The 16,073-nt window shown below is 45.2% G+C and overlaps 1 protein-coding gene across 1 annotated transcript; it reads left to right on the top strand.

The window, feature by feature from the left end:
• Positions 1–391: 391 nt before the first annotated feature.
• LOC109871833 (protein crumbs homolog 1-like) lies at positions 392–15,577 on the top strand. Its single transcript, XM_020462848.1, has 6 exons — positions 392–1,448; positions 2,805–3,358; positions 7,434–7,599; positions 9,745–10,672; positions 11,301–11,423; positions 15,319–15,577. The coding sequence occupies exons 1-6, from the start codon at positions 392–394 to the stop codon at positions 15,575–15,577; spliced, it is 3,087 nt and encodes a 1,028-aa protein (XP_020318437.1).
• The last annotated feature ends 496 nt before the right edge of the window (positions 15,578–16,073 follow it).

Here is a 16,073-nt window from a genome sequence, read left to right as displayed (position 1 = left end):
TATAGTGTTCAAACTAAACGTCACGAAATAAACTACAAATATCTATTTCTATAATTAAAGTTATTATTTGATTGGTTGATACAGGAAAAGTAGTACAAGTGAACATATCAACCAATCAATCTGCAAAATTAGTGTTATACTTCCCTACATATAGACGTGTATTTAACTAGGTAAATGTGGATATATTTGAAAGGAAAATAAAGATTTAAAAAAACAAACTAGTAATCAATGGCATGACATGTGGCAAACTTTTAAATTCATGTTTTCAATGTTTTCAATCTCTTGGTATGGCCAAATTCACATGAAGGAAAAAGAAAAACGGATTAATATCAATAACAAGTTAATTCCACATAGATAAAAAAAAGAAAAAAAGAATGGCCAACTGATTTTAATGCAGGAAGCAAAGATATCTGATTGTTTACATATCTACACAGGTGCCATCTGTGAGGAGGACACTAAAACATGTGAACTGCTACCGTGTCAGAATGGTGGCGTTTGCGAGAGCCATCATGGAGGCTACAGGTGCCTCTGCTCTCAACAGAGCCAAGATGGCCATCTGTACGGAGGTGAGAACTGTACAGTCGCCCTCCTGGGCTGCGACGGCAACCGCTGCAAGAATGGCAGCATCTGCTCTCCCCTCTTCCTGAACGACCGCCACACCTACACCTGCACCTGCCGTGCGGGCTTCACCGGCTCCAACTGTCAGACGTCCACCATCTTCTCCTTCGAGACCAGCGGCTACATGTACGTGGAGACCCAGCTATCGGACCCTGAAATACCTCTGAATGTCACCCTAAGCTTCAGGACGGACCGGCACGTCGGCACCCTCCTCCAGCGCCGGGTCGAAGACTTGCTGCTCACCATCGAGCTGGTCGACAGCCACTTACGCCTCAGCATGCTAAGAGGTCAAGAGTCAAGAAGGGCAGTGGTTCTGGAGCTACCGCCGAGAGTGTCGGATGGCCAGTGGCACACAGTGGAGGCCTGGCTGGGCAGTGAGGCGGAGGGAAGCGGGATCAGATTGCTTCAGTCCTCCTGTGATGAGGTGGGCTGCACCAAGGAGTTCCCAACCACCGACACCCCCCTACTGGAGCAAGGCTCCGGCCTCTCCGAGTCCGGCTCAGTCCGTCACAGCCTCTTCCTAGGAGGTGTGGGACTGGGCTGGGGCTCCGGTGTGGTAGCAGGAAAGAGGACGCCTGAGGCTGCTGACCCGCCTGTCCCGCCTGCCCACTTCCTGGGCTGCTTTCGGGACGTGTTTGTGGAGTCACGGCTGGTGGTGCCTGCCCCTGCCAACTCACCGGCTCAGATCAACGTCACAGCGGGGTGCAGCGACAAGGACAAGTGTGACGACAGCCCGTGTCAGAACCGCGGGCATTGCATAAACCAGGGATGGAGGAGCTATATGTGCGAGTGCTACAGACCATACAAGGGGACTACTGACTGTGCTGAGGGTAAGGCCGGGAGAGTGTTGTCTGAAAACACTGAAGATGTAGCAGTGAAACCAAAGTAAAGCAGAAACACTGTACAATATGAGAGCCACAGCTTCAGAATGTCATTTCAATGCAATAATACCACATATTATATTAGAGCAATGGTTATGTGCTTCTCCTAAAGCTTGGATAATGTAGCCAAGAACAATGGAAATTGTCATTTTTGCCTGATTTACAGGTCAACAGTTCAGCCTCAGGATCACTCCAAAATCGGAATGGCTGGATTTGTAATGTGGCACCGAACAGGTGGATAAAGTAGCCTGTGGTAGACTGCAAAGGAGCTTAGAGAACTAGTAAAAATAGCATATACAGTACAGACACACACACACACACACACACTCATAAACACACATGTATGCGCACACACAGGTACACACACAGGTACACACACACACAGGCACACATGAACGTACACACATAAACTCAAACACACAGAGGCAGAGAGAAGCAAATCAAATAACACCTGGCCTTAGGATTAAGGAAACGTTTAAGGAGCCGACTGGAAGAGCTTTTACTTTCCAGAAAACAGGGGTTCCCAAGGACTCCCGCCACAACGCTTTAACGTGAGAGGTGGAAATAACTGGTCCGAGTTCTGAATACTGGTCCTCTTCACCTTGAATCAGGGATGGGCAACTCTAGTCCTCAGGGGCCGGATTGCCCCAGCTCACACCTGACAATATTCCATCCCTGCTGCTTGAATGAGTGGCATAAACATCTCAGTCTGGTACCAAGTCAAAATTGGGGGCAATTCCATTTAATTTTTATGAGTTTAATTCAATTCATGATTTGAAAACTTTTCATGTCAGGAATAGAATTTCAATTCACTTCATGACTTGACTGAGTTTAAATGGAATTTACACCAATCCTGGTTCCCAGACTAGTAAACAAACAATAGCATAGTTTTGGAAAAAGAGAAGGCACTAACACACAGTGGCCCGACTGGAGATTGGTACACTCTTAGAAAAACTTGCGTTCTAGAACCGGAAAAGGGTTCCCCATAGGAAAACCCTTTGATTAACTTTTTTTTGTTCCAGGTAGAACCATTTTGGGTTCCATGTAGGACCCTTTCCGCAGAGGGTTCTACATGGTATCCAAAAAGGTTCCATTTGGATCCAAAAAGTGTTCTCCTAATGGGACAGCTGAAGAACCGTTTTGGAACCCTTTTTTCTAAGAGTGTAGTGGAAACCATGCTATTGTCTTTGTGTTTTGACACCATCTCTCTCTGTTAGTTCTTCATCTATGCATTAAATAATTGGGAGGACATAGTTTGCAACTTTATTTATTTTTCTAAAACTCTCTCTCTCTGTATCAACGCAGAGTACATCACCGCCAAGTTTGGGTACGAGGACGTAGCAAGCTATGCCGTCTTCTCCTTGGACGATCCCCTGGGTTCTGGCACCATCACCATATCCATGTTTGTGCGTACCCGGCGCCCCAGTGGCCTTCTCCTGGTCCTGGCTAACAGCACCAGCCAGTACCTCCGCCTGTGGCTGGATGACGGCCGGGTCAAAGTTCAGGTGAACAATTTTGAGAGCCTGACGGGAAGCAAAGTGGTCAGTGACGGCCACTTTCACTTGGTGACGGTGCAGCTGGAGGGCGACTCTGTGACCCTGTTCCAGTCGGCCCAGAGCCATGGAACCATTCCCATCCGGCCCGTGGTGGCGCAGCCAGGGGACCTGGTCTACGTTGGGGGCTTGTCTGACCAGAGAGCCTCAGCCTCCTTCGGGGGTTACCTGAAAGGCTGTGTCCAGGACCTGAGAATCAACAATAAACGGCTGCAGTTCTTTCCCATAGGAACTCCGGTGGCCTCATACGGTGTGGAGGAGCTGGTCAACGTCACAGAGGGATGTATGAGTGACAACGTCTGCAGTGTGAGTAGCTGGACATACACTATACTATATACTACATACTATACTGACAAACCACAGTTGCCCCACGACAAACCACAGTATATACTACATACTATACTGACAAACCACAGTATATACTACATACTATACTGACAAACCACAGTTGCCCCATGACAAACCACAGTATATACTACATACTATACTGATAAACCACAGTTGCCCCATGACTCAACACAGTTGCCCCATGACAAAACCCCAGTTGCCCCATGACAATTCCAGTTGCCCCATGACTCACCACAGTTGCCCCATGACAACACCACAGTTGCCTCATGACAATACCACAGTTGCCTCATGACAACACCACTGAGTTTATAAACCCAAAGTTCCTAGCAGCCAATACTTCCTGGGATGGCCGCGAAGCAGACCAAACAGACCATACTGGGATTTGGGGTTTGGGAAGTCAATGAAAGAGTGAAAGATAACTTCCTTAGAGTGACAGACACATCTAGCCGCACTGCTAAATGTCCCTATCCTGTGCACTTTAACATTCATTTGCAACAAACATTTAGCCTTGTTCAAATAATGACCCCGTTTTACCATTTTGGTTTTGTGCAGCTCTTTTCTGGTGGCTAGGTGTTCTTGGCACATTCTATTACCCTTAATCTGGAGGGGTTTTGGATGATATCACCTCTGTCCAGCATGTAGGCGAAATGGATTTCCCTAACTCTAAATATTATGGTAAAATGTACTATGCACATATGAGTATCTTTACAGCCTACCTGCCTTGTATATTTGGAACTGGCCATTCCCTTCTGAGTGCCATGCTTTTGGCTTTAGTTAACCCTTGATATGAGTTGCTGTCACGTTCTGACCTTAGTTCCTTTGTTATGTCTTTGTTTTAGTTGGGTCAGGGCTTGAGTTGGGGTGGGTAGTCTATGTTCTTTTTTCTATGTTGTGTTTATGTGTTTGGCCTGGTATGGTTCTCAATCTGAGGCAGGTGTCGTTCGTTGTCTCTGATTGAGAATCATACTTAGGTAGCCTTTTCCCACATGTGTTTTGTGGGTGATTGTTTTCTGTTTTGTGTCTTCACCAGACAGGACTGTTTCGTTGTCGTTTCGTTCTTTCACTTTGTTGTTTTGTTATTCAGTGTTCAGTTGATTTATTAAATATTAACATGGACACATACCACGCTGCGCATTGGTCCGATCTTGACTACTCCTCGTTAGAGGAGGACGAATTACGTTACAGAATCACCCACCAACCAAGGACCAAGCAGCGTGATATCGGGCAGCAGCCATTTCTGGACTCATGGACATGGGAGGAGATTTTGGACGGAAAAGGGCCCTGGGCACAGGCTGGGGAATATCGCCGCCCCAAGGCCCGCCCGTCTGTCCTGAGCTGCTAGAGCCGTCCGTTTGTCCTGAGCTGCCAGAGCCGCTCGTCTGTCAGGAGCTGCCAGAGCCGTCCGTCTGTCCTGAGCTGCCAGAGCCTCCCGTCAGTCAGGAGCTGCCTTTGCCGCCCGTCTGTCAGGAGCTGCCGGAATCGCCCATCTGTCCTGAGCTGTCAGAGCCGCCTGTCACTCCGGAGCTGCCGGAATCGCCCTTCACTCCCGCCTGTCTCATTCCAACGACGATCGTTACAGTTGCTCCTCCTCTGCTATGTAGACATCAGTTATACTTTATGTTGAGGCTTTAGAAAAGTTTACTTTTATTAATTTACAGACATTATAATATTTTATGCAACTTTATGGCTTGAATCCTCTTACATTGTTAACAACTTAAAGTTTGGGGAAATAAAAACCCTACTACAGTGTTTGCACCCTACTTTGTTGTCTCATTGCCTGCTTGGTCCTTAACCTTCACATAGTTGTTCATTTTCTCTAATTTCCGCGCATGATCGAAGCTAGTTAACGTCGCCATGACATTGCCTACAAGTGTGATGGGGGGTTCTATTTGAGAATCAGTTTCTGGAGCTCTGCAAGTATATTCTCTTTGACAACATACAGTTGAAGTCAGAAGTTTACATACACTTAGGTTGGAGTCATTAAAAATCGTTTTTCAACCATTCCACAAACTTCTTGTTAATAATTTTGGCAAGTCGGTTAGTGTCACGTCCTGACCTTAGTTCCTTTTTTTATGTCTCTATTTTAGGTTGGTCAGGGCGTGAGTTGGGGTGGGCATTCTATGTTTTGTTCTATGTTTGTATTTCTAGGTGTTTGGCCTGGTATGGTTCCCAATCAGAGGCAGCTGTCAATCCTTGTCTCTGATTGAGAACCATACTTAGGCAGCCTGTTTTCGCCCTTGAGTTGTGGGTAGTTGTTTTCTGTCTCTGTCCCAGACAGGACTGTTTTGTTTGTTCCGTGTTGTTCTTTTTGTTTTAGTGTTCAGTGTAATTAAAAGATCATGAACACGTACCGCGCTGCACCTTGGTCCTCTCCTTCTTCCACCAATGACAACCGTTACAGTTAGGACATCTACTTTGTGCATTTCACAAGTCATTTTTCCAACAATTGTTTACAGACAGATTATTTAACTTATAATTCAAGGTGTCACAATTCCAGTGGGTCAGAAGTTTACATACACTAAGTTGACTGTGCCTTTAAACAGCTTGGAAAATTCCAGAAAATTATGTCATGGCTTTAGACGCTTCTGATAGGCTAATTGACATAATTTTTGTCAATTGGAGGTGTACCTGTAGATGCATTTCAAGGCCTAACTTCAAACTCAGTGCCTCTTCGCTTGACATCATGGGGAAATCAAAAGAAATCAGCCAAAACCTCAGAAAAAAAATTGTAGACTTCCACAAGTCTGGTTCATCCTTGGGAGCAATTTCCAAACACCTGAAGGTACCACGTTCATCTGTACAAACAATAGTATGCAAGTATAAACACCATGGGACCACGCAGACGTCATACTGCTCAGAAAGAAGTTGCGTTCTGTCTCCTAGAGATGAACATGCTTTGGTGCGAAAAGTGCAAATCAATTCCAGAACAACAGCAAAGGACCTTGTGAAGGTGCTGGAGGAAACATGTACAAAAGTATCTATATCCACAGTAAAACAAGTCCTATATCGACATAACCTGAAAGGCCGCTCAGCAAGGAAGACGTCACTGCTCCAAAACCACCATAAAAAAAGCCAGACTACGGTTTGCAACTGCATATGGGGACAAAGATCGTACTTTTTGGAGAAATGTGGTCTGGTGAAACAAAAATAAAGCTGCTTGGCTGTAATGACCATCGTTATGTTTGGAGGTAAAAGGGGAGGCTTGCAAGCCGAAGAACATGATCCCAACTATGAAACACGGGGTGGGGGTGTTGTGGGGGTGCTTTGGGAGTGCTTTGCTGCAGGAGGGACTGGTGCAGTTCACAAGGTAGATGGCATCATGGGGGAGGACAATTATGTGGATATATTGAAGCAACATCTCAAGACATGTTAAAGCTTGGTCGCAAATGGGTCTTCCAAGTAGACAGTGACCCAATCATACATCCAAAGATGTGGCAAAATGGCTTAAGGACAACAAAGTCAAGGTATTGGAGTAGCCATCACAAAGCCCTGACCTCAATCCTATAGAACATTTGTGGGCAGAACTGAAAAAGAGTGTGCGAGCAAGGAGGCCTACAAACCTGACTCAGTTACACCAGCTCTGTCAGGAGGAATGGGCCAAAATTCACCCAACTTATTGTGGGAAGCTTGTGGAAGGCTACCTGCAACGTTTGACCCAAGTTAAACAATTTAAAGGCAATGCTACCAAATACTAATTAAGTGTATGTAAAATTCATACCCACTGGGAATGTGATAAAAAAAATAAAAGCTGAAATTAATTATTCTCTCTACTATTATTCTGACATTTCACATTCTTAAAATAAAGTGGTGATCCTAACTGACCTAAGACAGGGAATTTTTACTAGGATTAAATGTCAGGAATTGTGAAAAAAATAGTTTAAATGTATTTGACTATAAGGTGTATGCAAACTTCTGACTTCAACTGTAGTTGCCCAATGACTCTGCACAACCTCCCCATGACAACACAGTTGCCCCATGACATTTTCCATGACAAAGTCAACTGCTTGACAGAGTTATTATTTGTCTCCTCCAGAACATCCCATGTCTGAACGGCGGAGTGTGCTACTCCATGTGGGACGACTTTATCTGCAATTGCCCACCCAACATTGCAGGGCGGCGCTGTGAGGTGGTCAAGTGGTGTGAGCTGTCTCCGTGCCCCTCGACCGCAGCCTGCCAGACCCTCTCACAGGGCTTTGAGTGTGAGTTCCTAGTTCGGGAACCCCTTTCTGAAGAGATTATCAATCAAGCAATGTAATCCATTCTGCAGAAATCAAAAGTCAAATTTCACTATTACTCATATCAATGTTTCTCAAACCTCTCTTTTAATACCGCCTGCAAGGTCCATTTACACTATATTTACAATTGTATGTGGACACCCCTTTAAATTAGTAGATTTGGCTATTACAGTCACACCCGTTGCTGACAGGTGTATAAAATCGATCACACAGCTATACAATCTCCATAAACAAGCATTGGCAGTAGAATGGACTATCTGAAGAGCTCAGTGATTTTCAATGTGGCACCGTCGTAGGATGCCACCTTTCCAACAAGTCAGTTCGTCAAATTTCTGCCCTGCTGGGGCTGCTCCGGTCAACTGCAAGTGCTGTTATTGTGAAGTGGAAACATCTAGCAGCAACAACAGCTCAGCCACAAATTGGTAGGCCACATAAGCTAGGCCACACAAACGGGATCGCCGAGTGTCGTCTGTCTTCAGTTGCAATATCGTCTGTCTTTAGTTGCAACACTCACTACAGAGTTCCAAACTGCCTCTGGAAGCAACGTCAGCACAATAACTGTTCGTCGGGAGCTTCGTGAAATGGGTTTCCATGGTCGAGCAGCCGCACACAAGCCTAAATGTCGGCTGGAGTGGTGTAAAGCTCACCACCATTGGACTCTTGTTCTCTGGAGTGATGAATCACACTTCACCATCTGGCAGTCCGATGGACGAATCTGGGTTTGGAGGATGCCAGGAGGACACTACCTGCATAGTGCCAACTGTCAAGTTTGGTGGAGGAGGAATAATGGTCTGGGGCTGTTTTTCATGGTTTGGCTAGGCCCCTTAGCTCCAGTGAAGGGAAATCTTAACGCAACAGCATACAATGATTCTGTGCTTCCGACTTTGTGGCAACAGTTTGGGGAAGGCCCTTTCCTGTTTTAGCATGAAAATGTCCCTGTGCACAAAGCGAGGTCCATTCAGAAATGGTTTGTTGAGATCAGTGTGGAAGAACTTGACTGGCCTGTGCAGAGCCCTGACCTCAACCCCATCTAACACCTTTGGGATGAATTGGAACACCGACTGCGAGCCAGACTTAATCGCCCAACATCAGTGCACAACCTCACTAATGCTCTTGTGGCTGAATGGAAGCAAGTCCCCAAAGAAATGTTCCAACATCTAGTAGAAAGCCTTCCCAGAAGAGTGGAGGCTGTTATAGCAGCAAAGGGAGTATCAACTCCATATTAATGCCCAGGATTTTGGAATGAGATGTTTGACGAGCACGTGTCCACATACTTTTGGTCATGTAGTGTATTTGACCTAATCCAGTATCAGTGCACCTGATTCAATTACCGGTAGTTCACTAATCATCAAGCACTTCATTAGCTGAATCCACTCTGCTTGACAAGTTGAATCATGTCTGCTTAATTAGTTGAATTAAGTTCGCTGTACTTAAATAGATACTTGGAACTGGCTGGGGGTTCTTGAAGAGAGGCCAGGGAAACATAGACATGTAGCAATTTCTTCTCTGTATTTGGCGTATTCTATATAGAGCAGACTAGTATGTCGGCCTATTCAGTGTGTATCCACAGAATGGACTGTTGATTATCCTCCCTGCGTTTCCTTATCTGAGGGCTTAACTAGAGTAAAGGTAAATACAGTAGAGACTTAGGACAGAAGGAGAAGCCCAACACAGAATTCCCATGAGCCAATGAGCCAAGTTTATCCCCCCAGATTAACCATACCACCACATGATTCAAGAGGTTAAGGCACCAGAATTTTTTCAAGTAATGCTCCTGTTTGTTCAATAGGCAATTAAAAGATAAGGTCTCGATATGGTTCCTTACCCTGAAAGTAGTCTATGGGCTAGGAGAGACTGTAATCCATGGTGTGGATTTCTTTAAACAGCCACCTTTAACTTCAGTAACTTTACCCAAGGCTAACCACAAATCAATGGGAGAGATGGGGGCAACGGTTAATGACTCAGTTACTTGAAAGGGGTTTTAGCCCAAAATGTTGAACATTGCACTTGCCCCATCTCTCTCGTTGATTTTTGGTTGCTTCTTGTGCCACTGAGGATATTTCAGTTACAGATTTTGTTGTTTTAAGCCTCTTCTGCTTTGCATCCCAGGTGTGTCCAACGTGACCCTTCGGAATGACAGCATACTTTCCTACAGAGGCAACGGGAAGATCAGGCACCACCTCAGCAGCGTCCTCCTAAGTGTGCGAACCAGACAAACGAACGCCACCCTCCTACACACCAAGAAAGGCTCTGAGTTCATCACCATCTCCCTCCAGGACTCTCACCTCCTGCTAGAACTACAGGCCGGTGGTGGCGAGGCCTCCCCCAAGCTCACTGCCCAGAGCCGGGGCCTGGTCAGCGACGGCAAGTGGCACATGGTGGAGCTCTCCATGGAAGCCCCAGATCTACAGACCTCCAGGTGGATCATGATCCTGGATGGGGGAAGAGATGGAGTAGAGGAGGAGCATGTTGTGTCCAAAGTCGCCTCTGGGAGCCTGGCCTTCCTCAGGGAGGGAGTGGACATCCTCCTGGGAGGTCTGGGACCAGAGGCTGGGGGGAATTTGGATGGATGTCTGGGCCCTGTCCAGATCGGGGGGCTCCCGCTGCCCTACTATGGAGATACTGACCTGAACCTTCCCAGGCCCCAAGAGGGGCAGTTTGTGAGGACCCCCAGTGCCGTCACCCCACTATATGGCTGCCGGGGGGCTAGTGTGTGCACGCCGAACCCTTGTCTAAACCAGGGGGTGTGTGAGGAACTCTTTGACCTCTCCCTCTGCAGGTGCCCTCCTGAGTGGATGGGGCCACAATGCCAGAATGACGTGGACACCTGCGCCGTCAAGCCCTGTGTCCATGGCAACTGCAGTGTGTTGGGGGAGGGATATCTATGTGCGTGTGAGCCGGGGTATGGGGGGACCAGGTGTGAGAAGGACGTGGATATGTGTGAGAACAACAAGTGCGGCCCGGAGGCCACCTGTCTCAGAGGCCTCCTGAACTATGCCTGCCACTGCCCCAGGAACATGACCGGGCCCTTCTGCGAGTAAGTCTCAAACTCTTCCCATATTCCCCCCCAACCTTAACCCATCCTAACCCTAATTTATCTTAAAGAACATAGAAAAAAATCAAAAAACTAATCTGCAAGAACTAAACAAAACTATCCAAAGCTATAACTCAATTGTGTATGAGTTATTGCATATGTCATATCATATATCAAGGGTAATATGAACAAAAAAAATTAAATTTGACCTTTATTTAACTAGGCAAGTCAGTTAAGAACAAATTCTTATTTTCAATGACGGCCTAGGAACAGTGGGTTAACTGCCTGTTCAGGGGCAGAACGACAGATTTGTACCTTGTCAGCTCGGGGGTTTCAACTTGCAATCTTCCTGATACTAGTCCAACGCTCTAACCACTAGGCTACCCTGCCGCCCCAAATGGATGCCTGATTAATCATTCTCTTTTAGTGAAAAGGTGCCAGAAGTCCCATGGTACATTGAAAAGATACCGTAAGTTATTTCAAGTTCCTTCAAGTAATTTTAAATGATATCCTCTCAAGCCAATACTAGCTCACATCTGTGGTGATTAGACACATCAACTTAATCAACTAACAATTCTGTTTGAGCTCCTAACTGTCAGGTAACTGATGCTTGTATGTTTGTGAACTCTAGATACCACAACCTGCCCACGTCCGTGTGTCCTGGAGACAGATGGAATTACAGCTGCTTCAACGGGGGGAACTGCTCTAAGCAAGACTACACCTGTGACTGTCTGCCCGGTTTTATAGGGCAATGGTAAGCCATGAATATAAACAATAGTAAATCTGTAGTAAACACTTGTGTCAATGAATCTCAATGAAACCTAAGTGTAATTACTATGTAATTCAGCAAAGGATAAGCAAAGGATTCCAATTTCAACCTCGGAAACTCAGGATGTTAGAAACTTGGATCTGAAAATGGATCTCATGTAGTTTATTGGAATAACCTTTTGTGACTTCAAAGAATGTGTATCTTAAAACTGTGACTCCTTAAAGATGTGTCCCAAGGTTTGGTAAACTCCATCAGATTTGTCAAAAATCCTAAATTATTGAGGAATGAGCAGGGACAACTTCCTTAATGTCATGTTTACATGTAGTGTAACAAGACAACTCAGGGTCCGGAAAGTTCTCTCTTTTTGATAGATTTAAACAAAATATATTGATATCACCATGGTAAACAAAAAACATTACCTGTCAACTCCCTCTCCCTTGAAGATTTAGATAGAATATTAATGATCAAATATGTTAATTTTAATTAGGTTTTAGAGTCATAAAGCAACTGGGGGAAAAAACAAAATTGCTACTCAGTATACCACATGAATGAAGAAGAAAAATTATTGTACCAATTTTTGTTATATAGGGGCGTGGTTAGGTATTAGCATAGATAGACAGAACACTACCTAATCCCTAGGTGGCAGCAGCAACCGACTGCAGATGCTGTACTTAGCTTTGATAAGTGCACAGGTGTGGGTAATTAAAAATTATCGGCAAACAGTAAGAGAAAAGTGTCCAGAAGCCTCTTGGGCTGCCAGTGTTTGTTTTGGGGTTATCTTTTTGGAGCATGAATTTTTAAAATTTAGTTTTTTGTACATATTTATTTTGTTAACAATTCAATAGCCTGCTTGGGCTGGCCGACCCAGGAGTCAGGATGGTGGAGGCCCAGGACCTAGGTAAGGTTGCTGTCTCCTGGAGGCAAATGCATACAACACAGTCCATATACTCCGACGTCTCTCATAAATCTACACACAAGAAAATGACGCCCGGAGCAGAAGGCAGATGTTTTACATGCCACCAACCGATTGTGTTTTTTAGTTCATTTTTAACTTATTTTTTACTCATTCTGTACATAATGTTGCCGCTACCGTCTCTTATGACCAAAAATAACTTCTAGACATCAGGACTGCGATTACTCACCACGGACTAGCAGAATCCTTTTTCTTCTTTCACGACTCTGACAAACCCGAGGTGGAGGATATACGGCTCCCTCGGGACCAGACCCAAACCCCCATGATCTGTGTGAAGAGGAGGTGGAAAAGAGAGGCCAGAAAGCAGGGTGCCTGCTGAGAATTCGAAAGTGATCGAATAAACCCCACTATCTCTCAATTCTGCAAGTAAACGTGCAATCTTTTGACAATAAAATCGACGGGTTACGGAGAAGGTTAAACTACCAACGGGACATTAAAAACTGTAACATCTTATGCTTCACGGAGTCGTGGCTGAACGACAACAATATCAACATACAGCTGGCTGGTTATACGATGTACAGGCAGGATAGAACAGCAGCGTCTGGTAAGACAAGGGGCAGCGGACTATGTATTTTTTTAAATAACAGCTGGTGCACAATATCTAAGAAAGTCTCGAGCTATTGCTCACCTGAGGTTGAGTATATCATGATAAGCTGTAGACCACACTACCTACCGAGAGAGATCTCATCTGTATTCTTCATAGCTGTTTTACATACCACCTCAGTCAGAGGTTGGCACTAAAATAGCATGAATGAGCTGTATTCCGCCATAAGCAAACAAGAAAACACTCACCCAGAGGTGGCGCTCCTAGTCGGGGACTTTAATGTAGGGAAACTTAAATCAGTTTGACCAAATTTTTATCAGCATGTTAAATGCGCAACTAGAGTGAAAAGAACTCTGGACCACCTATACTTCACACACAGAGACGCATACAAAGCTCGCCTTCCATTTGGCAAATCTCACCATAATTCCATCCTCCTGATTCCTGCTTACAAGCAAAAAATGTAAGCAGGAAGCACCAGTTACTAGAAAAATAAATGTGGTCAGATGAAGCAGATGCTAAGCTACAGATCTGTTTTGCTAGCACAGACTGGAATATGTTCTGGGTTTCCTCCAATGGCATTGAGGAGGATACCACATCTGTCATTGGCTTCATCAATAACGTACATACCCCAACCCCAACGTACATACCCCAACCAGAAGCCATGGATTACAGGCAGCATCCACACTGAGCTAAAGGCTATAGCTACCGCTTACAAGGAGCGGGACTCTAACCCGGAAGCTTATAAGAAATTTCTCTATGCCCTCTGACGAACCATCAAACAAGCAAAGTGTCAATACAGGACTAAGATTGAGTCATACTATACCGACTCTGATCCTCGTCGGATGTGGCACGGCTTGCAAACCATTACAGACTACAAAGGGAAGCACAGACGAGAGCTGCACAGTGACATGGGCCTACCAGACGAGCTAAACTACTTCTATGCTCGCTTCGAGGCAAATAACACTGAAACATGCATGAGAGCACCAGCTGTACTGGGAGACTGTGTGATCACGCTCTCCGCAGCCAATGTGAGTAACACCTTTAGACAGGTCAACATTCACAAGGCCACAGGGCCAGACAGATTACCAGGACATGTACTGCGAGCATGCGCTGACCAACTAGCAAGTGTCTTCACTGACATTTTCAACCTCTCCCTCAGATGACACAACAGTGGTAGGCCTGATCTCAGACAACAATGAGACAGCCTATAGGGAGGAGGTCAGAGACCTGGCCGTCTGGTGCCAGAACAACAACCTCTCCCTCAACGTGATCAAGACAAAGGAGATGATTGTGGACTACAGGAAAAAGAGGACAGAGCACGACCCCATTCTCATCGACGGGGGCTGTAGTGGAGCAGGTTGAGAGATTCAAGTTCCTTGGTGTCCACATCACCAACAAACTAAAATGGCCCAAGCACACCAAAACAGTCGTGAAGCGGGCATGACAAAACTTATTTTCCCCTCAGGAGACTGAAAAGATTTGGCATGGGTCCTCAGATCCTCAATAGGTTCTACAGCTGCACCATCGAGAGCATGGTGGTTGCATCACTGCCTGGTATGGAAACTGCTCGGCACTACAGAGGGTAATGCGAACGGCCCAGTACATCACTGGGGCCAAGGTTCCTGCCATCCAGGACCTCTACACCAGGTGGTGTCAGAGGAAGGCCCTAAAAATTGTCAAAGACTCCAGCTACCCTAGTCATAAACTGTTCTCTCACGGTAAGTGGTACTGGAGCGCCATGTCTAGGTTCAAGAGGCTTCTAAACAGCTTCTAGCCCCAAGCCATAAGACTCCTGAGCATCCAGTCAAATGGCTACCCAGACTATATGTATTGCCCCCCCCTCCCTCCCCACCACTGCCACTCTGTTGTCATCTATGCATAGTCACTTTAATAACTCTACCTACATCCCCATACTACCTCAACTAACTGGTGCCCCTACACATTGACTCTGTACTGGCACCCTCCCGTAAATATTGTATTTTTTTACTGCTGCTCTTTAATTGCTTCTTACTTTTATCTCTTATTCTTATCCATATTTTTCTTAAACGGCGCTGTTGGTTAGGGGCTCGTAAGAAAACATTTCACTGTAAGCTCTACACCTGTTGTATTCAGAGCATGTGACTAATAAAGTCGGATTTGATTTGATTTGAGATGAACACATTAAATCAGGTTACAGACCATTTAGCTAGGCCTAGGACTCCTAGACTTAGAAAGTGTACCAAACTCAGTTGGCTAGCTAGTTGGTTTTGTAACACAATGTATATGTATATAATAATGTAATTAATATTATTAAAATATGCAATTATTGTTAAATATATAACTAATATATAAGTATATTTCATTAAATCCCCCGTGTGTAACAGGTGTGAGATAGACTTTGATGAGTGTGCGTCGAGCCCCTGTGAATACGGAGGCTACTGCCACAACCTTGTCAACCACTTCCACTGTATATGTGAGATGAACTTCTCAGGTGACCAGTGCCAGATCGATGTCAGCGACTTCTACTTTTACCTGGCCTTGTTGCAATTCCAATACATGTTCCAGCTCATGTCCTACCTTATCTTGCACCTCGACGATGGCCCAGAGATCGACTGGGGACAACTGCAAATAGATGACAACTAGGAGCACATGAGAGCCAACATGGACAACTAGGAGCACATGAGAGACAACATGGACAACTAGGAGCACATGAGAGCCAACATGGACAACTAGGAGCACATGAGAGCCAACATGGACAACTAGGAGCACATGAGAGCCAACATGGACATCAAAGGGCCATCGGGAACCAACATGGGCTACAAAGTGTTGATTGAATGTTCTGGGTAGCTGTTGCTCCCACTTCCTATGCAATGGTTTAGGATCCATTTACCCTCTAAAAACCTTACCTTAACTATTTACATATGTTATTGGACCATAAACAGATATGGCTCATTAATCCATACAGTCCAAATAATGATAATCCACACTTCTTTGAAATTATATATCATACTTTATCAAACCTACAAGCAATACAAGACTGTATTATTATGGTGGGAGATTATAATACAGTTTTAAATACTGCAATGGACCGTTACACAACAAACTATTACCCTCGTTCACTTAAGGAAATATCGAAATC

This window comes from Oncorhynchus kisutch, unplaced genomic scaffold (genome assembly GCF_002021735.2).
Source record: "Oncorhynchus kisutch isolate 150728-3 unplaced genomic scaffold, Okis_V2 scaffold534, whole genome shotgun sequence".
NCBI classification, from domain to species: Eukaryota; Metazoa; Chordata; class Actinopteri; order Salmoniformes; family Salmonidae; genus Oncorhynchus; species Oncorhynchus kisutch.
The sequence above is the reverse complement of the archived record's forward strand: the minus strand, read 5'-3'. Positions and strand labels throughout refer to the sequence as shown.

Coding starts and splice junctions, on each gene's coding strand:
- LOC109871833 (XM_020462848.1), top strand. CDS start 392: ATGCAGGAAGCAAAGATATCTGATTGTTTACATATCTACACAGGTGCC. Junction 3,359..7,433: donor TGAGTGACAACGTCTGCAGT/GTGAGTAGCTGG, acceptor TGTCTCCTCCAG/AACATCCCATGTCTGAACGG. Junction 10,673..11,300: donor ATGACCGGGCCCTTCTGCGA/GTAAGTCTCAAA, acceptor TGTGAACTCTAG/ATACCACAACCTGCCCACGT.